Source organism: Gallus gallus, chromosome 15 (assembly GCF_016699485.2).
Source record: "Gallus gallus isolate bGalGal1 chromosome 15, bGalGal1.mat.broiler.GRCg7b, whole genome shotgun sequence".
NCBI lineage: Eukaryota > Metazoa > Chordata > Aves > Galliformes > Phasianidae > Gallus > Gallus gallus.
In genome coordinates, this window is record NC_052546.1 from 9,975,101 (window position 1) to 10,000,000 (window position 24,900).

At 65.8% G+C, this 24,900-nt stretch overlaps 3 protein-coding genes and 1 non-coding gene across 4 annotated transcripts in view; 3 read left to right on the forward strand and 1 right to left on the reverse strand.

The window, feature by feature from the left end:
• Positions 1–1,765: 1,765 nt before the first annotated feature.
• SMTN (smoothelin) lies at positions 1,766–21,215 on the forward strand. The gene is made up of 21 exons (XM_025155658.3): positions 1,766–1,926; positions 5,527–5,687; positions 5,777–5,870; positions 5,958–6,036; positions 6,123–6,427; positions 7,562–7,658; positions 7,852–8,120; positions 8,303–8,366; positions 9,233–9,325; positions 9,574–9,972; positions 10,712–10,812; positions 12,746–12,853; positions 13,911–14,075; positions 14,200–14,275; positions 14,373–14,537; positions 15,219–15,281; positions 15,421–15,487; positions 15,634–15,804; positions 15,897–16,020; positions 16,100–16,251; positions 20,183–21,215. Exons 1-21 carry the CDS (start codon positions 1,876–1,878, stop codon positions 20,331–20,333), a joined length of 2,955 nt encoding a protein of 984 aa, XP_025011426.2. The 5' UTR covers positions 1,766–1,875; the 3' UTR covers positions 20,334–21,215.
• On the forward strand, positions 3,702–3,792 carry MIR1640 (microRNA 1640). The gene has a single exon (NR_035131.1). It is a non-coding gene; the product is annotated as a microRNA 1640 (primary transcript).
• Positions 21,186–23,217, reverse strand: SELENOM (selenoprotein M). Its single transcript, NM_001277859.2, is given in 5 exon segments — positions 21,186–22,311; positions 22,394–22,472; positions 22,872–22,906; positions 22,975–23,010; positions 23,087–23,217. Coding segments are annotated over 5 exon segments (456 nt in total). The 5' UTR covers positions 23,183–23,217; the 3' UTR covers positions 21,186–22,101.
• Positions 23,218–23,344: 127 nt separating this feature from the next.
• INPP5J (inositol polyphosphate-5-phosphatase J) overlaps positions 23,345–24,900 on the forward strand; it is a 7,376-nt gene continuing 5,820 nt past the window's right edge. The window contains exons 1-2 of the mRNA XM_415287.8: positions 23,345–24,089; positions 24,751–24,861. Coding sequence (XP_415287.6) covers positions 23,416–24,089; positions 24,751–24,861 — 785 coding nt within the window. The 5' untranslated portion in view covers positions 23,345–23,415. The remainder of the gene's footprint in view (positions 24,090–24,750; positions 24,862–24,900) is intronic.

Here is a 24,900-nt window from a genome sequence, read left to right on the forward strand (position 1 = left end):
GCAGCTCTTCCCTGCACCGCCGGGCCCCATGCAACACTCAGTGTGCTACACGCTGCTCATAACCCTGTGGAGTGCCTGCACCTCTCTGAGCAACAGGAGCAGGCAGACCGATGGACAGACCTGCTGGTTCTCTTATGCACGGGATGGTAGACACAACAGAGGTTCAGCCCCAGGGATTGATACTTGAAACAAATCACTCCAGAGCAAAGAGAAGTGGTGCGTGCCAGCTGGGTGTGATGAGAACTGGAGTCCTCATTGCCAGCAACAGCATTGCTCCTCCTCAGGCAGATGTGGGACCTTCCTCATCACACGGCTCCTTCACATCTCGGTGATGTGGCATCCGCAGTGCTGGTAGGAGGCTGTACAGCGCCCGTGCCAGAGCAGGATGTGAGGAATTAAATACTCCCGATCCTGCCCTGGCCCTGAGCAGAACGTGAGTCACATCTGAGAAATGGGTACATCTGTTTAGGAAGGAGTACTCTGTCCTGAGCCAATGGCATCGGTTGTGCCCGGGCAGATGGGCCCCATGGCCACTCTGGGCAAGAGACTCGTGCTGAAGGGTTGGCAGAGCTGCAGCATTGCTGTACCTTCTTCTTCCCTGGGGTGGTCAGCCCTTGAAGCCACCTGATGCTCAGCTGCATGCCGAGTGGGAAATAAGCAAATCCGCAGCACCAAGGCTTGGATGTGTCAGTCCCCAGGAGGAAGAGGAGGAGGCACGGAGCGTGGCTGCCTGCTTCCCTTCTTCAGCAGCTCCACATGGCTGGAAGAGCTTCTCCACTGCCTGGGCACCTTGGGGCCCCAAGCCATGGGAACTGAGAACCCCAAAACTCAGCCAGCACGATGTCACTGCTTGTAAGAGCTCTGTGGGAGCTGCCCTGGATGTTGGCACGCAGGGGAGCAGCATCGCTGTGTTACACCTGTGCTTGCTGTGCAGCAAAGCCAGGAGCTTTCCTCCTCCTCCTCCCTGAGCACAATGCGGTGGCTTTTGGTAGCCAGGGGCAGGGATAGAGGCCTGGCACAGGCATCCCATGGGGGTGGCTCTCCTTGCTCCGCTTCTACACGAATAACAAAATCTCCTACAAGGCTGCGTTCAGCGGAGTGCACACAGCAGCTCCCCAGGCTCACTGCTGCAGAGAGCCCAGGGGATGCAGTGCCATCAGCACTGGGCATGCAAAGGTGCTGCAGAGCCACGACCTTGGCTAAGTGTGGCTCAGAGAGGCACAGAGGGACACTTAACAGCTAGCGACGGACAACAGTTGCAGGAGGAGAGCTCTGCATATGCTGAGACCGCCGTGCTCCTGGCTGCCCTATCAGCAGAGCTCAGCGTGCTCCCACACGTGGGTGCTGTGCGGGACCCCCAACTCCTGCAGCCAAATGGAGCCAAAACTCCATTTACAGCCAAATTTGGGGTGTTCGGTGGTTTTTTTTTTTGCTGAAAGGCCGAGTCGGACGGAAATATTTCCATGATGTCTCTCCCGTCGGTTTCTAATTCCGAACAAAAGTTTCCTTTTACACAAACAAACTTCGCCGCGGTCGGGCAGCCCGTGCCCAGCCGGGGCTCCGCACCTCGGAGGCCTCACCGGGGGCTGCCGGACCGCGGGGGGGGGTGGAAGCCGGGCCCGCTCCCCACCCTCCGGGGGCGGCCGTGCCGAGGCGGGGCCGGGGAGGGACGGCGGGACCGGTTGGGGCCGTCCCGCCCGGAGCGGAGAACCAATGGCGGCGGTGGGCGCGGGCGGGGCAGCGCGGGGCCGGGCCGGGCGGGAGCGGGACTGCGCGGGGCTGCGCGGCTGCGAGAGCGGGCCCGGCCCGGCGGAGCGGTGCCGGATCGGGAGCGGACGGGAGCCGGAGCCTGGCGGGGGGCAGCGGGCGGGCACGATGTCCCAGGAGAGCCTGCAGGGCATGGACGAGGGCGCGCTGAGAAAGCTGGTGAGTGCCCGCACCGCGGGGCGGGGGGAGGGCAGGAGGAGCGCTCGGAGTGCCCGCAGGTGGCACCGCTCCCGCCGCCGCGCGGTGCCCGGTGCCCTCGGGGCTGCTGCGGGACCGCGGGGGGAGCTCCGGGCGCTGCCTCGGCGCTCTTCCGGCCGTGCCCCATCGCCCGCTCTGCTCGGACCGAGGCATCCGTCCGTCGGCTCCGTCCCCTCGGCCGGCGGTTCCCCGCTGCCCGCTCGGCTCCCTGCGCGATGCTGGGCGGGACGCCGCTGCCCGCCATGTGCCACGCGTGCCCCGGGTCTCTGCTTCCCGCTGGCCCGGCTCCAGCAGCCGAGCCCTCCCCGGCCACCTGCTTCCTGCGGGCATCCCGGCGCTCCCGGAGCAGCTTCCTGCCGGCCCCGCTCCGTGCCAATCCTCGGGTTGAACTGCTGCGGCCGGCCTGGGATGGGTGCTCTCGTGGGCCGTAGATCGCCCCTCGCGCAGCCCGGCGGTGGGAGCGGGCTCCGACCCAGCCGGGGATCCGCGCTGGGAAGCTGTTTTGGGACGTGAGCTGCCGCCCAGCGTGCCGCCCGGCTCGGTGCTGCCCGGCCGCCCGGCCGCCTCCGTGCGCCGAGCCCCGCGCCGGCTCCGCGGGCGGTTTGGGGAATGGAGAGCGGCAGGAAGCTGAGTCAGCTCGGAAAGAACGTCCGCGGGGAACAGGAAAGGGTCGGGGTGCCGCTGGGACAGCGTGGAGGTCAGCACGGGGTCCGCGCCGCCCGCAGCTCCCAGCTGTCCTCAGTCCGCTGTGAACGCGGCTCACGAACCCATCTTCAGCCCTGGAGATGCGGGGTTGGGTGCTCGGGGCTTCTCCTGGCTCTCTGCTTCCCACCTGAGGCTGCTGGGAGCCGAGAACGAGGCAGTGCTTCCCCACGGGGCTGTCCCCATTTGACCAGAGGGTGCTTCACACCTACTTATATACGGGCTGCATGCACGTGCTGCTGGCTGGCTGTGTGAGCGGGCAGAGGCTGAGCCCGTGGGGCTGCACGGCGCTCCGGGGCTGCGCTGATGTGTGCTGCTTCCCTCCATCCTGCTGCAGCCATGGGCTCTCTGCAGGACGGTGTTCCCCTGCTCCTGCACGGCCTCACCCCACGGCTGCCCGCAGCTCTCCCCGTGCCCATGCAGCTGGAGGAAGCCTACTCCGGGCTGACGTGAGCCGGGGAAGGAATTGTTTTTTTGGTTAGCTTTTGGCTCCGTTTAGCTGGAAGAGGATTAGCCCATATAAGGGAAAACTGCCTGCCTCTGCCGCCGCTTCCTCCCTACTCCCTTTGCTCTCCCCATCCCTCGGTTCCTTGTTCTCCTCCTCTTTTCTCCCAGTGGCAGAACTCCCAGCAGCACTCTGATGTCCCCGGGGTGCCACCCCTTGGGATCCGAGGGCAGCCCGGAGCAGGCGCTGGCTCCCCACAGCGGTGAGCGGGGCAGGTGCTGCTGTGGGGCCGGGAGCGATGGGGATGCTGCTCTGGCTCCTTTCCCCAGCGCCGAGTTTCCCCGTGGCCACGCTTCAGCTGCTCAGTGCCCCTCTGTGCGCTGCCTATCCCAGAGCTCGATGGAGAGCCTGGGCTAATTAGAGCTAATTATGGCCCTCTGCTGGCGGACGTGCCCTGGGCTGAGGCAAGGCTGAGTGCTGCCGTGCTCGGGCATCACCAGGAAAGCAGCCCGTGGTGGCTTGCCAGCACCCTCCTCACAAAGCCACTTTGTGTGGGACGAGGCGGGCGTTTGCTCGCAACCATTAATTTGCTGCGGGCTGGGCAGGGCCCGTGGGGCCCTGGCATGTGCCGAGCTCAGGGCTTGTCACTGCAGGGCCCCGCGGCCCCTTCCAGCCCTGGCTCCAGCTGTGGTTTCCGGCACGTTGCCCCACGAGCCGTGTGTTTGCCGTGTGCCGGCTCCGTGCTGACGTGGGCTTGGGACGGGGCTCCTGCTGCCCTCCCGCCATCTCTCCTGCAGAGGAAAGGCCGAACCCTCCGGGACCCCGGTGCAGGTCAGACCCCATCCATCAGATGCTCGTGGGAAGGGCAGACCCTGGTTCTTCTCCCTTCCCTCCCTCCGCGCTGCTGCCTTTGCACCCTGGCCACGAGGCTCGGAGCTCCTGTGCCGGGTGCTGGGGCTGCAGAGCACGCAGCCGGCAGTTTGTTTAGCAAATGGTCAGGGCCTCGGCCTCCCAGCGTGGGGTGGAGGAGTGTTTTTGTGTCCTTAAGGCCTTTACACAGCTGCAGAGCACCTCGTTGCCTCCTTTCCGTCTTCCCAGCCCGTTGCAGAAGTCCCTCGGGGGGGCTGTGGGTGTTCAGATGGCAGCTCTGCCCGGCTTTGCCTGGGGCTCTGCCACTGCCCCGGGACCTTCTGTGCACGCAGGAGCTGGGATTGCTGCAAGATGGGGTGGCCCCGAGGCTTCTTGCTGTGGCCTTGGGCCTCTCCTGCGCCGTCTGCTAGGGCAGAGGCTTCTCCCACCCCAGGGATGCCATGCAGGGCTGTGAGGGTGGGCTGGGGCTGTTCACGTGCCGGGCCTTATGGCTCAGTGGTGCTGAGCTCACCGACGCTGCGCTCCGGGACCCTGCTGTGTGCTGAGCCAGCAGGGGAAGGGCTGTCCTGTTGCAAAGGCTGTGACTCCGGATGAGAGCCCACACCCTGCAGCACATGGCACAGGGCTGCAGCCCCCGGCTCCGTATGCTCCTCGGGAGGCGGATGCTGGCGCTGCTGCAGGATGCTGATAGGGGATGCTGATATCACTGCACGGCAGGGGGTACCGGGAGGGACATGGGAGGAAGCATGTTTGCTTTAAGCTGCAACCCCTGATGACAAGGATCCTCATTTTCAACCCCATGCTGCCCAGCAGGAGCTGACCCACGTGGGAGGGTGTCCCTGGGGGTGGCAGTGTGGAAAATGCTGCTCCCAGATGGGTATCTGTGGCTTTGCTGGGATGGGCTGTGTCAGCAGATGCAGTGTGTGCCACGGGTCTGCAGTGGGCTGCAGCCTTCCCTCGGCTTGTTGCATGCCTGGGGACAAGGGCTGTGCTTCTGGCCCTGCTGCGACCTGAAGCTCAGTGACCAGCTGGTTGGCCTGGCGGTGTCCTGTGGGAATGTGAGGAGGAGCACTGCTGCCTTCGCCCTTTGGTGCGGCCGCTGCTGCTCCCAGCGTGCCGAGCCCTGATGCTGACAGCAGCTGCTGCGGGTCACGGGGTTTATTTTTAACAGCCTCCATGGGAAATGGTTTTCCCGGTTCCCTCGCTGCGAGCCAGTGCCTGGGCAGGGCCTGGTGTCCCACAGCACGGCTATGCCTGCTTTGTGCAGGGGCTGCTCTGAGCACAGGCCGCTGGTACAGCTCACGCTGCAGCTCTGCTCTGGAGGAGGGGAAGCCCCCTGTGTGCAGTGCTGGGAGCTGTGCCTACACCCCGAGGTGGCATCCGGCTCTGGCCGACCTCACATCCCATCCCACGCTGGGGTTGGGCCATCGTCCGTCCCCCGGAGCGGGGGCAGACAGTGCCAGGCAGTGTGCGCCGGGCGTGTGGGCAGCGCGGGACAGACGGCCCCATTGTGCCCAGCGCCCAGCCCTGCCCTGTCCTCCCAGCTGGAGGCGACGCTGGACCTCGCCGAGCGGCGCCGCATCCGCTCGGCCATCCGGGAGCTGCAGCGGCAGGAGCTGGAGAGGGACGAGGAGGCGCTGGCCTCCAAACGCTTCCGCACCGAGCGCGGCAGCCACCGGCAGGACAACAAGGAGAACTGGCTGCGGTGAGTACGTGGGGCACGGCACGACCCCGGCACCGTTGGCTGTGCGGGACTTTGCTCCCGTGCGGCTCTCACCCCTGGCTCTGGCGCAGGTCCCAGCAGCTGGAGGAGGAGCAGCAGAAGGCCCTCGCCTCGCTGTCCCGGGAACTCGAGTCCATCACCGATGTGGAGGAGCTGACAAAGCTGGTGAGTGCCCGACGGCGGGGTGGCACGAGGGAGCTGAGTGCCCCCGAGCCCTCGCCGTGCCTCACCCCTGGCTCTGCCCCTCCGCAGCTGCGGGCGGCCAGCGAGTACGAGGAGCGCAAGCTGATCCGCGCCGCCATCCGCAAACTGCGGGCTGAGGAGATCGAAGGTGAGGTCGCCGTGTCTGGGCTGCCCCGCAGATGCTGGGATGCGCCCAGCTCCTTCCTGAACCTCACCTTCTTTGCTTCCGCTCAGCCGCAACCCTGGCTGGGAACGTGCAGAGCAGCCGCAGGGATGGCGCCGAGCCCGCAGCCGTGCCCGCACGTGCAGAACGCAGCAGGAGGGATGATGCTGAAACGGCAGCTCTGGTTGGGAACGGGGAGAGCTCGCAGAGGGCAGGCTCTGAGCTGCTGGCCGTGGTGAGCGTGGAGAGCAGCGCTGAGCCCGTGGAGAACAGCCGGAGGGGCGATGCTGAACAGGCGGTGCTGAGCAGGACGGAGGAGAGCAGCCATGGGGGGGATGCAGACAGATTGCCTGCAGAGGAGCCTGAACGCTCTGTGGTGAGTGCTGGTGGGGATGCCGCTGGGAACTGCTGAGTCCTTTGCTTGTGCCAGCCTCCTGGGGGCACAAATCCATGCACGTGTGTGACTTACCTGCCTTAGGGGACTGGGGTGGGTGACACTGGTGGTGGAGCAGAGGTCTGCAGGGACGTGGGGGTGTGGCTGTGCTCAGGACACCAACGTGGGCTGTGTGAGTGCTCCCTGCTAGCCATTGAGGGGCTCGGTCCTGCTCCAGGACAAGGCTGGTGCCCAGTAGCGATGGCTTCCCAGGGTGGGGAAGGATGAGCTGGTGGAGCAGGGGCAGGGCTGGGAGCGGTGGGTGCAGGCCCAAGCTCCCTGCCTAGCAGTGATGGCCCTGCAGGGCACGGCAGCTTTGTGGTGGTTGAGTGTCCTCCCAAGGACACAACACAGGGCTTCCACTTGGGAGAGAGGGTGGGGAAGGGACGAGCAGTGGTTTGACCCCCAGGCTGCCTCTGTTCAGCCCAGCTTTTCCCTCTGCCTCCCCCAGGGCCTGCATGAGGCTGGTGGCGGGGGAAAGGAAGGTGACCCTGTGCCACTTCCTTCCTGGTCAGCATCTGCTGCCACTGCAGCACCTCCAGCACACAGCCGTCTGTGCAGGGGTGTTTCCTGATCAGACAGCCCATCTCACCTCACCTGGCCAATTTATCCAAAAGCTAAAGCATTTCCCTTAAGCAGAGACCATGCTGGGGTACATGTTTTGGCACTGGTTTCCCCCATGCATCCCTTGGCTGTGATCCCCTCTCTGCCTCCCCCCATCCTGTAGTTATACTGGGATCTCAGCCCACGTTGCTCAGGGTTGGTGCTGCACTTCCCTTGCCCCTTTGTGGCACCATGCTGCCACTCCAGGACACTTATCTCCTAGCAGCCTTCTGCAGTAACCCTGGTGCGGGGTGTGAGCTGCCGTGTGTGTGATGAAGTCCCATCTCTTACCCTGCAGCATGGGGATGGCACAGGGGGAGCTGCAATCTGCAGCGTGTCCCTGGCCATGTGGCAGGATGGGACAGGGCTGCTGGAAGTGGCATTCTGACCCACCTTGCATAAGGAGGTGCCTGGATGCAGTGGGGTGGAGGCAGCCATGGGGCTGGCTGGGCTCTCACCCCTACCTTCTTCCAGGCCCACGAGCAGGAAGAGGAGCAGGAGCACAGGCAAGCTGAGCTGCAGGACCTGAGTAACCAACAGCTGAGAGAACCCCAGAAACCCCCTGCCCAGGGTGAGTCCACGTCTGCAGCATATTCCAGGGGAGGAGCAGAGCTTGGGGGTGCAGGAGAATGTGGAATGTGGGAGAGAACAGGAGGATGGAGGGGCTGCGGGGGGTCTCCTAAAAAGCCCGAGCTGGCAGCCAGGTGCTTGCTTGGGGCCACAGGAGTGGGGATGCTGTACAGAGCCTCTTATCTGTCCTGCAGCCTCAGGGACCCTGGTGCTCCTGGACCTGCACCCAGCCCTGGAGCCCACTGCAGCCCCGCAGCCCGACGAGCGCACCGCAGAGGTGGAGCTGCGCACCGAGCGGGCATCTGAGTGTGAGCTGCAGTACCGGGAGGAGGGCTCTGGCAGCTCCTGTTCTGCACGGGAGCCCGTCGTGGAGCCAGCAGAGGCCCTGTGCAGCACAGGGCAGAGCCGCCAGGCGGAGCAGCACGGCCCAACACAGCCCTGCGCTGGCACTCAGAGTGGCCAGGTATGGGAATGCCGCGCTGGTGGGTGCTGGGAGCCGCCCAGCCCACGGCCCCCACCCTCTCAGCATGGGGCTGGAGGTGCCGCGCATGGCACGTGGCCCGTCGCGGTGCTTGCCCCTCTGAGCTGCTTAGGTCAGATTCTGACAGCTCCCCAGCTCACCGTGCTGCCCCTTTCCCCCCGCAGTTTGTCATCTGCGTGCGAGGCCAGGTGTCGGGGAAGGCTGTGATGCCGCAGGAGAAGCCAGCGGGTAAGGGCCGCCCCAGGCAGCGGGCAGCTGGGCCTGCAGCACCCCCAGGCGCTCCCCTGCGAGCCTGGGAGGATGCACTGCTCTGTGTGGGGCAGGACGGACCTCTGGGGATGGGGATGCAGCGCCTGATTGGACTCGGGGCCTGCTCAGGCCTGGGCCAGGCAGTGGGGTGGCAGGCACGGTGTTTACAAGTCCCCCAGCTACCGGCCGGGCTGCTGCAGGGCCATGAAAGGGAATCTGTGCGTGCAGCAAACCTCGGCCTTTTGCATTCTTTGTCCCAATAAGGCTGGAGCTGAGCACCGGTCCGGCCCCGGCCCCCCCGGGGCTGTGCTCACTGGCCTGGCCGGGGGCTGTGCGCTGCTCCAGGCCCTCTGTGCGTGGCCGGGTGCTCTTGGCAGCCCAGAGAGATTGTGTTGGGCAACTGATGCCCTTGTGCTGCTGTTGGGAAAGTGCTTCCCTTCTTCAGTGCCAGGAGGAAATAAGGCCAAATGGGAGCTTGCAGCTCAGGGTCACGGCCCTGCTGGGAGCCTCCAGCGTGGCACAGGCTCAGGCCTGGTGGCTGGGGAAGGGCTGAGCACTGCTGCCCCGGGGCAGAGCAGGGGCAGCTGAGCAGCTCGGCACCCTCCTGTGTGCCACAGAGCCTGCATAGTGCTGGCCCTGCTCTGCTGGGGTCCCGTGGGAGCTGGGATAATCACACAGCCCCTGCGTTCCTCTATCACCCTCCTGTGCCCTGCGGGGTGTGCAGCGGGCACTGAGCTCCAGGGACATGGGTGACACAGGGGAAAGCTGACATCCCTGCTTCATTCTGTGCTCCCTCCATCCCATTCCTTGCACACGGACATGGCCCGTCCCTTCCCGGCTGGCAGCGCCCACCCAGAGCGCAGCGCGGACCCCATCTCGCCTCAACGCTCAGCGCTGGGAGCAAACACCCTCCTCGCCGTGCCCGCAGGGCCGTGCAGGTGAGGGCGCGTCGTGGCTGCCGTGCTCCATTTGGGGCTCCCACCCGTGTGTGCCCCGTGGACGGGCAGAAGCTCGGAGGGCTGCTGGGCACCCGGGGGGCGGCGTGCACGGGGACGGCATGCATTGCAGGGACGGCATGCATTGCGGGGAGGCTGGGGGGCAGCATGCATCGCGGGGTGCCCGGGCTGCGTGCACGGGGAGCACTCGACGTGACACCCATCTGACCCAGCTGCTCCGTCCCCCGCAGAGCCGAGCCCCGTGCAGCGCTCCTCCTCGGTGCGGGAACGCGCGCAGCGCTTCACCCCTTCGGGCGCGACCCCGGTGGGCACCGCGGGGCGGCAGCGGGCGGCTGCGGGCGGCCCCGAGGGGGCGGGCGGCGCTGCGGGGCGGGCCGGGCCCGGCCAATGGCAGCGGGGGCCTCGCACGGCCCCGCCGGGCCCCGCTCAAAACGCGAGGGGAGCCGGTGGCGGAGGAGCAGAGCAACGCCCGCCGCCCGCCGGCCCCCGCCCCGCCGGTACCGGCCCCACCGCCGCCCACGACGGCATGAAGACGTACTTCACGATCGAGATCAAGGATGGGCGCGTGCAGCCCCACACGCAGTCCGTCACGCCCCGCATCGTGGCCGCCCCCGGCAGCCAGCGGGCAGGTGGGCACCGGGCGGCACGGGGACAGCGGGGACGGTGGGCGGCCGGGGGCCGGCAGGGAGGGTTGGCGCCCGGCAGGGCGATGTATGGTTGGATGGATGGTGGGTGCTGGTAGGACAGGCGGGCGGGGGAGCAGTGGTGGGATGTGGGATGCTGGGGGCCGAGCGTGGGCTCTGCAGAAGGGCAGGAGCGTGGCAGCCCTCGCCCTTTGGCTCCAAGGCTCGTCCCTGTCCGGTTGCCCCCTCCCATCCCACAGTCCTTCCTCCAGCCCTACAGCCTTGTCCCTTCCTGGCCCTGCAGCCCAGCCCCAGAGCACAGCACAGCCCCGTGCTCGTGCCCCGTCCCCGCAGACCCGCCTCTGTGCTGGCGTGGGCGTCGTGCAAAGCGCCATCCCCGCTGCTGCCCTGTGTGCCATGCAGCCCTGCCTGCCCGTATCAGGACAGGATGCCTCTGTGCGCTCTCCGGGGCTGTCCCTCACGCCGGGAGGTCTTGGCTCCCCCTGGAGAGCTGCGGGAAGTGTCCATCTTAGGGGTGAAGGCACGCTGGGGGGGCCTGGCTCCCCCCTGACGCAGCAGCTCCCACTTGCTTTAGCCGTCCCCGCAGCCCTCTCCGTGCACCAGAGCTCAGAGCTGTGCTGCAGGAGCAGGATGCGCCGGAGCCGCTTCCTCTCCCCATCTGCGGGCACGGGGCTGAGCCTGTCGGGCTGGAGCGCTCCCCGAGTGCCCGCGGCTTCCTTTGCAGAGCTCACCCTGGGGCTGAGGAGCACTCCCATCCGCATCACCGCCATCCCCAGCAGCACCGGCGGCATCTGCAGCATCAGCACCAGCAGCAATGTCGTCAAAGTGAGTGTGCTCAGGGCCCTGGGTGAGGGGTGGGAGCTGCCCCGTGCACCGGTGCCGGCAGTGCAGTTGGGGGGCTCTGCTGTGTGGGTCGGGGAACCTCCCAGGGCCTGCGTGTAAACCCACATCCTTGTCCAGGTGAGCCCCCCCTGTGCCACAGCATGTACAGATGCTTAGAGAAGGGGGTGGGTAAGGGGCAAGGTTTTGTGGGTCTCCCCTTCTGCTCTCGGCTATCTCGTAGGGTTGTGGCAGCTCAGGGGAACCCGTTGCCATCCAGCCCCGTGTTTCCCATTCTGGGAATGAAGCTCAGCCGTGGGGCTGGGGAGCTCCTCTAGGGCCCTGCTCCAGGGGCTCTGCCCTGCAGTCTGCCCTGGGTCCTGCCTCTCCCTCCTTCTGTGCTCTCCAGCTGTGCCTGCCTGGTGCAGGGGATTCTTGGGGACAACTGGAAAAAAACCCTGGCTCCGATCTGGGTGGAGATGAGGACACAGCGCTGGGTGCTGCGGCTGCAGGGCTGGAGGTGCCCAGAAGGCAGCACGGTGCTTACAGCTCTTCCAAGTGCTTTTATCTGCTGTTGGCCATCTAGGGCAATGCAAAGCGTGCGCCTGTGCAGTGGTGCTGGCAGGAGCTGGGATGTCCAGAACCGCACTGCCTTGCTCACGGGGGCCGAGTGCCTGCCTGCTCCTCCAGGCATGGCCGAGGTTGTGGTCAGGGTGCTGCTCGCTTGCTGTGGGCCCAGCTTGGTGCTCACCTCGACCAGCACACAGCCTGGTGGGGCTGCAGCAGGTGCTGCCCATGCCAAAAGTGCAGCTCTCTGCCCACGGAGGGTGACAGCCCCACATTAATGCGCTCGCGCAGGCTTGGCCCTGCGGCCTGTCAGCTCTCATTAAGGTATTAGCAGTGTTGTGGCACTGGGTGGGTGCTTGGGGACCAGGGCTGGACGCGACCTCCAGGTGTGCTGCGAGCGGGCAGGGAGGAGGAGGAGGAGGAGGAGGAGGAAGGGGCTGTGGTGCCCTCAGCCCTGCCAGGTAGGGGTCGGTCTGACCCGTGGTGTGTGCGGGGCTGGGGGCTGCTGCCTTTTGCTGGGAGTGCTGCGTGCACATTGGGAGCTGGCAGATGTGGAGCTCGGGGGGCTGCGTGCAGCAAGGGGAGCTGAGACCCGTGGTCACAGCCGGTGGCATTGCCCTGCAGCAGTGCTTGCCTGAGGCCGGGGCTTTGTGCTGGGCGGGTGCCACGGGGCAGGATGGCCGCAGGAAGATGTGCAGGAGGGGCTGTCTGCATGCAGCAGAGCAGTGTTGCTGGTGTGGATCCTGCAGGGTCTCTGCTACTGCCTGCCTGCCTCGCAGAGCCCCGGTGCTGCGTGGCCACAGGGGCAGCAGCTGCCAGGCCGTGGGGGCAGAGGCACGAGCCCATTCCCTGCAGCAGCCACCAGGGCCCCCCCTCGCCGGGCCACCTGGTCCTGTGGGGCCTGGAAACACTTCCAAGTGTCAGCGCCTGCCTCGGCTCCCCTGCACGGGACCCCCGGCCGCGCTGCGACAAGAATAGCCGGGCCGTCCTCCAACTGGGGGTGGTGCCCCTGCAGCCCCTATAAAGGGCAGGGGACAGCTGAGAGGGGCCCGCTGCGGCACCCGCAGCCCTGGAGCCCGCCGGCGCCATGCCGGGGGTCGGCCTGGAGGCCCTGGCGCAGGCCGGGGCGGCCGAGCTGCAGGAGCTGCGGCGGGAGCTGCAGGCCTTCGGGCGGGCAGTGGAGGGGCAGCTGGAGCAGGCCGTGCGGCAGGTGCAGCCCCTGGCCCGCGCCCTGCGGGATCTGGAGGAGGAGCACCTGGTGCTGCGGGCTGAGCAGGCGCGCCTGGGCCGCCGGCTGGACCTGCTGGCCCTATGGCTGGCACCGCCGGAACCCGCGGAGAAGGACCTCAGCACCCTGTTTCTGGAAGCACAGGACCCTTGCGCTCATTTTGAGGGCACCGAGGAGTCCGGCAGCCCGGTGGCCCATCCACCCACTTTCTCCAGCACGCGTCAGCTGCACCTCTCCCGGAGCAACAGCTTTGTGAGTGCGGGCCGGGCCGAGCCTGGCTGGGCTGCCCCGTCCTGGGCAGCACCCGCTGGGGGTGGCACGGTGCTGGGGCTGAGGAGGAACCATCGGCTGGGCTGGGGGTGGGACGGGCGTGCAGTGTGGCCGGGATCAGCCGCAATCACAGCCCGCTGCTGTGGGAGGCCGGTGGTGGGCAGGGCTGCGAGCCAATGGCGCCCGCCTGCTTCGCATTGCTGGCGTGCCGGCCGCGGGGCAGCTGTCCCGGCCCTTGCTGGGCTCGCCTCGCGGTCGTCACATCGCCCTGCAGCGGCCCTGGGCTCCGTGCTGCTCCTCCTGCCCAGAGCTTCACTGCGGCGTGCTGCATTGCTGGCACCGGGCTGAGCCACGGGGGAGCCAGCCAGCGCCAGCAACGCGTGCCCTCACGCCCGGCAGCGGTGCGGGATGGGGCCAGGTGTGCAGCGGGGCTGCCTTGGCCCAACACCTCCCACCCGCTGCCTCCAGGCCCTATTCCTGGCCTGGAGAGCTGCCCACGGCGCATTGCTTGGGGGTCGTGCTGAAAGGGACTTGGTGTCCTGGCTGTGCTCCCGCGGGGGCTGAGCTGGCCTAGTTCCTGAGCGGAGATGACGAGGAGGCTGTTGATCTCCTGCGCAAGCTCTTCTTTCCGCTAAGTCCCTTAATTCCTTGGAAATCCCTTGTGCTGCTAATGGTGTGCACTGGCCTTGCCAGCTTTAGGGCACAGGGCATGGTGCCCCCCCTGCCTCACCGGAGGCCCTAGTGGTGGCAGTAGGTCGTGGGTGTCCGCAGGCTGCAATCTGGGGACGTTTCGGCAGTAGGCACAAGAGCACCCGGGGCCTCCTGGGGCAGGGTGGGCTGCGGTGTGCTGAGCGTTGGGGATGTGGCACTCCTCCTGCATTGGTCACTGCTGACATCCGTGGAGTCCCACCAGCCGTGAGCTCCTACACCACACAGTGCATCCCCACGGTCCCTGCTGCCTGTGGCACTGGGCAAGCATCGGGTTCATTGGGGGGCGGTCGGGCTGGTGAGGCTCAGGCGTGCGGTGCTCTCCTTGCAGCCGATGGAACCGGAGCTGGTGGTGGAGCAGCCCCAGGCACCGAGGCTGCAGCCAGAGCTGCCTAATGGCATGGAGAAGGTCCAAGTGAGGGAAGTGGAGAAGAAGAGCAAGCTGAATGTCGAGGAGTTGAACAGGATTGAGGACGAGGATGTTCTGGATAAGATGGTACGTCCTACACTGTGATGGCGTGGGCTTCTGAGGGCAGGATGCAGACTGGAGATAAAAGGGCTTGGAACTGGGTGGGAGAACAGAGCAGAGGGGCTGTGCTGACCTCCCCTTCCTCCCACAGCTGGATCAGACCACAGACTTTGAGGAGCGACGGCTGATCCGTAATGCCATGCGGGAGCTGCGCCAGCGCAAGCGAGGTAGTTGGCAGCTGCCGGGAGGGGGGAATGCTGATTCCCCACGTGGGGTCACGGACCTTCCATCTCACTGCTGCCACCACCTCCTGTGTGTTTGCAGACCAGCGGGAGAAGGAGCGGGACCAGCGGCTGCAGGAGATGAAGAGCCAGGCTACAGTGAGCAGGGCTGGCCACAACACTGAGACCACCACCACGCAGAGCACCCAGTCAGCCGACGGCTCAGCCCGCAGCACTGTCACCAAAACCGAGCGCCTCATCCAGTCTAGTAAGCGCAGGGCTCTGCAAGCACGCTTGCTGCCAGGGCTCACCACTAGTTCTCTGTCTGCCATTCTCTGTGCTTGCCCTGGCTGGGACCCCCGGCATTTCCAGCATTAGCCCAGCCTGTGGCATGCAGCGGGCTTTGCAGAGCCCAGGGCAAGGGACAGTAGAGAGAGCTGGGCATCTTCTGTTGCTCTCCCTGTGCAGGGAGGTGACAGCATAGCGCACAGGGTCAGCTGCACCCTGCGGAGAGCAGGACCCTGGTTTAGGGCTGGGTTTCAGTGTCTTTGCTTGGTCAGCCTCCTGCTTTAGCCTTCCTGGGGCCTGAGCCCTAAGCTCTAGTGCCTTCCTAGCTGACCCATATTCCCCATTGGGGTGGCACAGGGCTTATGGGCCCTCTCCTGTCACCCATACTTCTGCCAGCTGACTCAAGCTGAGAGTAGCTGTCTGTGGCTGTTCCAGCCTTCCTGCCTCTCTGCTGCCTTCCTGCCTCTCTGCTGCCTTCCTGCCTCTCTGCTCTATCACTCTGGCCTCTCCGTTCCACCTGGTTGCTGCCTGAAGGCACACAGCTTCTGTCTCACCCCCATGCCTGCATAGGATGTCTCCCTGCCATGCTGTGTGGACACGAGGGTAGTTCACAGCGCTTGGTCTCTAATCCAGCTGACCCCTTTTGCTTTCTTCCCTGCAGATGATGGCAGCAAGACTTCCCGCACAACAACCATGGAGTCAAGTTATGTGAAGAGATCAGACAGTAAGAGCTTTTGCTGCCTTTTATCAATGGCGTCCCTTGGGGGCATTGCTGCTGCAGAGCACATAGCAGAGCTCCCCCAGCCTGTCCAGCTCTGCTGCTCCATGGCTTCTGCCTGAGGCCTCTTTCTCCTTCTCTGCAGATGGCAGCAGCAGCACATTTGTTCAAACCAAATCATCCTACAGCTCATCTTCCAAGAAGACAGGCAGGTGAGCGGTGATGCCACCGGCCAGGGTCCTTGAGCTGTGCTGGTTCTGTCCTGGGAGCGTGGAGTTCTCTGAGCTGCAGGGATGAGGAGGGGCTGAGAATGGCTATGTTCCTTTCTGCACTGAGGCTTTGCCTGTGTCTCTTGCAGCATCTTTGACCGAGAGGATGAGAGTGCCTCAAGGCAGAGCAGCCTGGCTGCGCTGGAACGGCGCCAGGCTGAGAAAAAGAAGGAGCTAATGAAAGCTCAGAGCCTGCCCAAGACATCAACCTCACAGGCTCGCAAAGCCATGATTGAGAAGCTGCAGAAAGAGGGCGGGAGGTGAGGACGTGCCAGGCAAGGGGCAGCTGGGACAGCAAGCATCGCATGCCCTCTGTGTTACCCTCTGTTACCCTCTGTGTTTTCTCCCTCAGCTCTCCAAACCCTGCAGCACCGCGTGCAGCTGTGCAGCGCTCCTCCAGCTGTGGTGTCCCCAATGCCAACAGCATTAAGCAGATGTTGCTGGACTGGTGCAGGGCTAAGACCCGGGGCTACGAGGTCAGTGCTGCCTCCTCTCCCCATCTTGGGCAAGGCTGGGCCAGTCACTGTGCCCCTTGGTAACTCTCCTTCCCTGCAGCACGTGGACATCCAGAACTTCTCCTCCAGCTGGAGTGATGGCATGGCCTTCTGTGCTTTGGTCCACAACTTCTTTCCAGATGCTTTTGACTACAGCCAGCTCACACCCCAGAACCGCCGTCACAACTTCGAGGTGGCATTCTCCTCTGCAGAGTACGTAACTCTGGTGCTACCACAAGGGCTGTGGGCATGTCCCATGCTCAGGACAGCTCTCCCTCCTGCTGCCTGGGTACAGGGACATGGGCAGGGCTCTGGAGGAGCAGGCCATGCCCGAGGCTCAGCGCCCCTTGGCATCGCTCCTTTCAGTCACACAGTGAGGTTGGGGAGAAGTGGACTTGGGTGTCCAGAGATGGGCCGGTACAGCCCAGTCTGTGCTGAGGTGGTGGGCATGGGACTGGGTCTCCTGGGCACGGAACATAGGAGCAAAAGGCAGGGCAGGCTCTGTGGGGCAGGGCACCAGCCATGCACAGTGCAGTACCTGGGGAGCTGGGACTGGGGTTGCAGGTGCCTCCTTCACAGTTGTAGGGGCTCAAACACCGTTGCAGCTTCTCAAGTCTCTTCCCTCCCCTTTTGCTTCTGGTTTTCCTGGGTGCCGAGAGATGGGAGCGCATCCAGCTGGAGGGCTGGAAGCCAGGCCCTCTCTCCTTCCTTCTGTCTCTCCTCCCATCCACTCCTCCTCCCCTCCAGCACCCTGCTGGCCTCGCCTCGGGCAGGGCCAGGTGGGTTTCGGAGGGGCCCCATCCCCACCTGCCTGGCAGGTGGCAGCCAGCTGGTGCTCAGTGTGGCAGCACTGGCCGGAAGCTCCCAGCAGCTCCCGCGGTGCTGTTCAGTGGAGCAATCGGGAGCAGGGGGTCGTGTGCCTGGGTCTTGGCGCTCCTATTAATAGACTTTTTGCTTTAATTGGGACCGGTGCGTGGACTGAGAGAGCCATCGATCTCTCCGGCCTGGAAGCCAGGTGGCCTCTTGTCCTTCCTCCTCCTCCAGCTCTTGTGAGCGTCTTCTCCTGAGCTTCCTGCACCAGGGCTGTGCCGTGCGGTTCCAAGCGGAGCTGGGCAGGATACTGGGCTTGCCCAGCCCTCCTGGCTGCTCTATATACAAGCTATATAGAGCGCCGCTCCGCTCTGGAACTCGCTCCCCGAGCACCGGGCGCGCCAGAACACATCACTCCCTCTTCTGTCTCGTTCTGTCATTCCCTCTCGACCTCACGCCTGTCCACACTGCTCACCTACCCTCCCATCCCCTGCTTGTGAGCCCTGGCCCCCCAAGTCACACTGAATGGCCTTGGAGCGCGGCGGTGCCTGGAGCCGTCCTGCCCCTGCATCGCGCACCCCCAGAGCATGTGAGAGCAGAGCAGCATCTGCCCGGGGAATGGGAACTGCATTGATCCATGTCTCTTGTTTTCTCTCTTTCTCCCCTCCCCGACTGGGCTGCGGTCACTGGCTTGCCCCTCTCTCTCCCTGCCCTCAGGAAGCACGCAGACTGTCCGCAGTTGCTGGACGTGGAGGACATGGTCCGGATGCGCGAGCCAGATTGGAAGTGTGTGTACACATACATTCAGGAATTCTATCGCTGCCTGGTCCAGAAGGGGCTGGTAAAAACCAAAAAGTCGTAGCCCATTTTCACCCCCGGGAGCGATGGTGAGAACCTTCCTGTCGATCTACCGCCGCACACCCGCCCGCCTGCGTCCCACAGCTTGGCAGGAGGGCCGGGGAGCGGCCGCTGCGGCTGGGGCAGAGAATGGGGTGTAATGGTGGGAGAGGGCCGAGTCTTGTTCTGGGAGCAGGGTGGAGGCAACTGGCTGTGCCTCTCTCCTTTCAGAACAGCGCCCGTGGGGAGAGGGCTGAGGAGGTGGCCATGGAGGGGACCCGGGGGCCCGACGGCTCTCCAGCCACAGGGGTGATGCCAGCAGGAGTGGGGCTGCTGTGGCTTTTCCCTGCCTTCCTCCCGCTCACCCATCCCAGCCCAGGGGCTGAGCGGATGGGTACCAGGGAACACCGCTTTGATCACTGAGCAGCACAGGCCCGAGCGGGTCTGCTCAGGTGATGGGCAAGCCCCCGTTGTTCCCACAGTGCTCCAGCCTCACTGCCTGTGCTCGCTGCCTCCTGTTCCTGTACCAGGGGCTGCCTGTCCCGGGCATGCAGAGGCTGCTGGCTGCAGTGGGGGGGCTGAGGCCGGTGCTGCGCTGCAGGATCAGGCGTGGCTCAGGGTGCTCCCCTCCCATCGAGGTGCTGCCTGCTCATATATGGGCAGGAGAGGGGAGCCTGGAAAGTGTGACTCAAGGCTGCAGTCCTGCCTCTTCTTGCACTGTTTGTGCCTGTCTTTCAGGGGCATCCTAGCTGGCACCGGAGCCTCCTCTCCCCCGGCTCTGCACTGCACGAGCACACCGAGGACCAAACAATGCCTTTATAAGGGCAGAGCCTGTCTCCCTCTGCTGCCTTAGCTTTTCCATCACCCTGGCTGGTGGTAGCGGGGGACCTGCTGTGCTCGGGCGGGTGCTTTCCCAGAGCCCTGAGCATGGCCTCCTGGGCTGCCGCATGGTGCAGTGGGGCTGCTGCAGGCCAGGCCCCGGGCTCAGAGCCCATTGCTTCCATGGCTGTCTGAGTTCCAGCTCTGCAGCATTAACCAGGAGAGCAGGGCGTGAAGAGCAAGGCCCCAGGCAGAGCTCTCAGGCTGGCTACAGCCTTCCAGCATGGCTGCAGCACCTGTAAGCAGCCCAGGGGCCAGGCATCTTTCTTTGATCCCAGTGCTCCTTGCACCCATGCCTTCCTGCCCAAGGGCTGGCACCAACTGTGTGTCTGTGCCAGTGCCAGCCCAGAGCTCCTTGCTCCAAGGGCTGTGCGAGAGCACCAGAGCACATGATAGGGCTAGCAGAGTCTGCAGCTTGGCATGAGGGGGAGGGGGCTAGGGATGGGGGATTTTGCAGAGGGCATCAGCCAGGAGTGTCGAATTCTCTCAGTATGGCCACTGCTGTCCCAGTGAGCCTCTCCCTGGTTCAGCCTGCGTGACAGTGGGACCCGGAGCCAGGCTTTGTGGGCTCTGCAGGACCCTAACAGGGATGGCTCCATCCCCAGCTGCTGCATGGTAGCCTCAAGCCCAGGCTCAGCTTCAGGCTGCTCAGCCCCAGCCCTGATCTTGGCGCTGGTGCCAGCGCAGCCTGTGCTCTGTCAGCCAACACTGGCAATGGCTGCTCCAACTCTGGACGCTGTCCTCTCATGGGTGGCAGCAGCACTGGGCTGCTCCTGGACACCCCCTGCCAGCCCCAAGCCCTGAAGAGCCGTGTGAGGGAGGTTGCTGCCCCTTCCCTTCCATCTGTATCCTGCCTGGTTGCAGCAGCAACAGCCCCTGCTGTGCCAGCGGCCCCAAAGACCAAGGAGCCACCTGGGGCCTGGTGGAGCTGGGGAGCCACATCTTGGGGTGCAGGCTGACAGCAGTGGGGCAGGGGTGGTGCTTGTAGCCAAGGGTCAGAGTGAGCAGCAGTGTCATCCCGAGGCCAGCTTTAATGGCAGAGGGGGCCCTGAGGTGGAGAGCAGCTGGGGAAGGGTCTGGCACAGGCCTCAGCGCCCAGCATAGGCCTGAGTGCCCTGCACAGGCCTCAGAGCAGCATAGGGACTCCTGGCTGGGGTAGCCGTAGGCCGTTGCTGAGCCACTGGAAGCTGTGTGGCTCTGGCAGAGTTGTGCCCACAGCCGGGCCCAATGCAGCCTCCCTGTGCTGCGATCCAGCAGTTGGGTGGGAAGCAGGCGGGTGGGAGGCTGGGAAGCCTGGCCAGGGCTTGGGGAGCGAAGGGCAGCGTGGGGTGAGGCTGCTCTGGTGGCTCCACCGCAGTGCAATGGCCTCAGCCTGCGCTCATAGTGGAGGGAGCAGGCCTAGGAGGGCTACGAGGTGACTGCGAGTACCGACAGCAGGGCGTGGGTGGCAGGGGGCTGTGGAGGCAGTGGGGTGAGCAGTGCTGCAGGCTGCCGGGCCTCGCAGGCCATACTGGGCTGAGAGCACTGAGGGCACTGTGAGGCTGGGGGCAGCGGTTCCTGGCGCCGGCGGCCCCATCCTGGCCTCCCACAGGCACGCTGAGGCCCCGTGTCTTTGCAGGATGCTGGCGGACTGCGTGCCCCTGGTGGAGGTGGAAGACATGATGATCATGGGGAAGAAGCCAGACGCCAAGTGCGTCTTCACCTACGTGCAGTCCCTCTACAACCACCTGCGTCGCCACGAGATGCGCATGCGGCAGAAAGAGTGCTAGAGCCTGCCCCGGCCTGCGGCTGCCCGACACCTCACTGCCCCCTCCCTGCAGGGACGCTGGTGTGCGGAGGAGCTGCTGCCCCATGGAGAGGCTGGCAGCGGGGGCGGAGAGGCTGTGGGGCTGGCGCTGGACAAAAAGGGGGGCTCCTGGGTCACCCATTGCTTCGGCCTTGCTGGAGCTCCTCAGTCAGCCTCTGCCTCGGCTGGCTGCCAGCTGAATGTATGGGCAGGGCAGAACGGTGCCAGGCGGGTGCTGCCTAGGATGCCACCCTCCCTGCAGCCAGCTTGGCTCTCCTCCCCTCTGCCATGCTCTAGTGTGTTAAGTTATTCATTCTCAAGGAGTTCTTTTTACATGGGCAGTGTCCCTGCCTCCCCAGGGAGGCTGGGGCAGCACGGTACCCTTGGGCCCTGAGCCAGCGTGGGTCTGTGTCTGCGTGGCTCAGCCCGTGGACCCTGCAAGCCAGGGCCCAGGTGGGTGCTGCCGGTTTTGGTGCAGCCGGGAGGCCGAGCGCCCTGCTCCCCAGGCGGCCTGAGAGCGGTTCTGGGCCCCCTGCAAGGAAGCCCCTCTGCCCACCACAGTCCCTGCTTTGGTGCCACCTCCCTGGGGACGGCCCTGTGCCAACACCCTGCTTCCCACCGCACACGTGTGCCCAGGGCGCTTCCACGGCGGGGACCTGCAGCACCCCCGTGCTGGGGAGCTGGAGGGGAGCGGGGAGGGCCCCAGGGAGCGCGGGGCCAGGGCCAGGACCAGACAGCCCCCGCGCTCCTCCCCAGCTCTGGGCACCTCGTGCTCAGTGCCACTCGCCCCTTCATCACAGTCTACACCTGCGTTGACACGTGTACCAACACCAGCCAGGCAATAAAAGTTTATTCTATAGGGTGATTCTTCTGCCTCAGGTCCTTCTCCCCAACCCCTTCCAGCAACCACTCCACTGCGTGCAGGGCCACTTCCCCTCACCCTGGGAGGATTTGCAGCCTCAGCTGCACTGAGACCCCTCAGCTCTGGACCAGAGGGCCCAGAGTTTGGCTAGCACCCTCACCCCTTGCTCCCTATGGGAGCAACCGTGCCCAAAGCTTTGGCACCCAATCTGCCTGGCCATGGGGACAGCGCAGGAATTCCATAGCAACCCTGCAACCCCCTCCTGCCTCTGTCCTGCAAGCACGGATGTGCACTCAACTGAGACTGCCCCAGAAAAACGACAAGGTGCAGCTGATGGTAGGCAAGGGCTTTACTGTGTGCTTGATAGAGGCAGCCCTGCTGGTGATGTAAAGCCATACCCTCCCGGGAGGCAGCTGTCCCACCTCCAGGACTCAGCACATCTACCCTCAGCACCTGGAGCTTTCTGCTGAGAGTTTCATCCTGTCCTGTGCAGGTAGGATACTGCTGTCCAGCACCAGGAGTTGGCTGAACCTTGGGGCATGGGAGAGGAGCAAAAAGATCTCTGCTTCTCCTCACTAATCGTGTCAGAACGGCTGGGCTGCGTGGCTCAGGGGGAAGGCAGTGACAGGCACATGGGCTCACTCAGATGTCTGCAGCGCTCAGGAGCCTCTGCTCAAGGCTGGCACCATTCAGGGCACCCTTGGGACAGAGGCTCCAGAGCACCAAGCAACAGTGACAGCAGCAGGGAACATCTCTCTCCTTCCTGCTCACACTCTTGCCGCCCCGCAGCATGCTCCCCAGCCCCGTGTGAAGAGGCAGCTGTCCTGTCTCCCTCATCCTCACGCTCTAAGAACTGCCTGCAGGGCCTCCTACCGCCTGGCACTGCTCATTACAGGTCTGGGTGGTCCTTGTCCTGTTCAGACAGGGTCTTGCCGTCAGCTGCAGGAGCCCTGCGGGGTGTTAGGGTGGGCAGTGGCTTGGCAGGGGCAAACTGGAACTCCTCGGGCACAGGAGCTTCGGGAGTCTCCTTGCGGTAGAAGCCCAGCTCCTGCACCAGCTGGTTGATCTCCTCCCGGGTCATGTCGCTCAGGGGGATTCTCTGCACGGAGAAAGGGATCCATAGTAGCTCCATCAGCCCAGGTGCCCTGGTGGCCGTGCTCGGTGCTGTGCAGCCCACTCACCTCCAGCTCCTCGTATCTGAAGCTAAGCAGCACGAGCTCAGGGTCGGCGCCGGGCAGGTGCTTCATCTCCAGGTTATGGCTGGGTGATTTGTTAAGGAGTGGCAGTGCCAGGCGGGACAGTCCTGCCCCCCATCCTCCTCCCATCCCATCTCAATCCACGCCCTGTTCCGACCCCTATCCCGTCCCTCTACAAACTCCCATCCCGTCCCATCCCTCGTCCTCATCCCGGCTCATCCCAGCCCCCGTCACATCCCGTCCCCATCCCGTCACATCCGTCCTCATCCCGTTATGTCCCACCCTGCCTTGTCCCATCATGTCCCTCCCCGCCCCATCCCACCCTTGTTCCAAAGAGCCCCATCCCCACCCCACCCCGACCCCACTCCCATCCTCACCCCTACCCCATTCCATTCCCACCCCCATCCCACCCCACTTTGCCCCCTCCCTGACCCATCTGCCCCACCCCGCGGCACAGCGATACTACAGCGGGATGTCCTGGCTGACGAAGGCCTTCACCTGCGGGCAGAGCGGCGCGGTTCGGGGCGGTCCCGGCTCGGCCCGCCCCGTCCCCGTTAGGCACTCACCTCCGGCAGCCGGCTCAGCCGTCACCCACCGCACGTCTGCGGGCAGACACGGCGCGGCCCGTCACAGCCCGGCCCGTCGCGGCCCGCGCCGCCCCCGCGTAGCCGTACCCACCTCCACTTTGCCCCTCGCCAAGCCCCGGGGCGGCCGCCGCTCGATCCCCGCCGCCGCCGCCAGCAGCAGCAGCGCGGCCAGCGCCGCCCGCCGCATCCCGCCACGTCGCGAGCAACCCCGCTCCGCGCATGCGCGGCGCCGCGCGGGCACGCACCCGCGCGCGGGCACGGCCGGCGGCCGCGCGCTCGCGGCCGCGCGCAGGTGCAGGTGCTCCCGGCCCCGCCCCTCCGCCGTGACGTAGGCGGGGGGGGGGGGGCCGCCGCGCGCCTGGAGGGCGCCGCGCAGGTGGCGGGGGGCGAACGGTGAGAGCGGGGCCGCGCCGGGGGGGGATGGAGCGGGGCCGGCGGGGCAGCGCGGAGCAGGGCCCGGCCGCCCTGGGCTCGCGGCCCGTCTCCCCGCGCAGCCCCTCGCCCGCCGTCGGCCCCCCCGCGCTGCTCGTCCATTTCGGCCCCGAGGTCTCGACCCCGCCGCCCGCCGCTCGGAGGAGCTCCCGGCCCGACGCCGCCTTCGAGCCGTTCCCCCCGCGCCCGTCGCCCGATGGAGCCCAGCCCGGCTGCGGGCGGCCCGACGAGCGGGTACCGGGCCGGGCCGCGCAGCCCCCGGCGCCGGACGCGGGCAGGGCCCAGCCCGAGCCGCTCCCGGTGCCCGCGCTGCCGCCCCTCGGGCCGGGCGTCCCCTCGGGCCGCGCCTCGGTGCTGGGCCCGGAGCTCGGCCCCGCGGAGCGCGACGTGCCCGGCAAGCCGCTGCCCAAAGCCGAGTCCAGCGACCGCATCTCGGCCTGGGCGGCCCCCCGCGCTGTGGGGCTGCCCAAGGCCGTGTCCAGCGAGTTCCTCTCCGCCGGGCGCGTCGGGCTGGGCAAGGCGGTGGCCCTCTCCAAGCCGGAGCCCGAGGAGCTGCCCCTGTTCGGGAGGTGCGGGGCGTCCCTCAGCCCTACGAGCTCCGGCGGATCCTCCGATGCTTTCCTGGGCTGCCCGGGGACGGCCGTGGAGGACGGAGCGTTCCGGTGAGCTCACGGCGGCGGTCGGGGGACAGCGGGACCCCCTCTGCGTGGGACATCGATTGCGGGGAGGGTGGGGGGGGCCGTGGGGTCTGAGCCCCGCTGAGCCGGCAGGGAGCGGCGGCTGAGTCCTCTGTGCGGGTCGGGGTTGCCCTTCTCATCCCCCTGTGATGGCCATGGGGTGGGAGAGGTTTGGGGCTGAGGGACCCCGAGGACGCGGCGCGGTGTCGGGGGGACGGATGGGGGTGGAATTAGAGGTGACAGCCGCTGGCTCGGTGCTCAAAATGGTGTGGCGTTTCCCTGCCACGCTGCTGGAATCGGCTCCTGTGAGTGCCCCCGGAGCAGCCTGAGGGCTGCTGGCGCCCGCTGCGCGGCGGCGTTGATGCGCTGTGACGGATGGTGGTGGCTGTGCGCTCTGAAGGACACTGCTGTCACGCGATGCGCTGCCCAGCTGCAGGCAGGACACAGCGGGGGGAGGCCCGGGTCCCGGTGTGTGGGATCAGAGGGATGAGCTCTGCATAGGGGAGCAGTTATCTGGGGATGTCCTCCCTCGGCTGAGCTGCTACAGAGGGTTCTGCCTCAGGCAGGCTCCTCGGGGGGCCGGGTCGGAGGACGGGGAGCCCTCCTGAGCCCGAGTGGTACCTTATTCTCCCTTATTCCTCCTAAGCATCACAGTGGTCACCTGGAACGTGGGCACAGCCATGCCCCCCAATGATGTGACGTCACTGTTGCATCTCAACACGGGCGAGACGAATGACGCAGACATGATCGCCATTGGGTAAGAGAGCGAGGTGTGGGGCCCCTGCCCTGGAGAGGG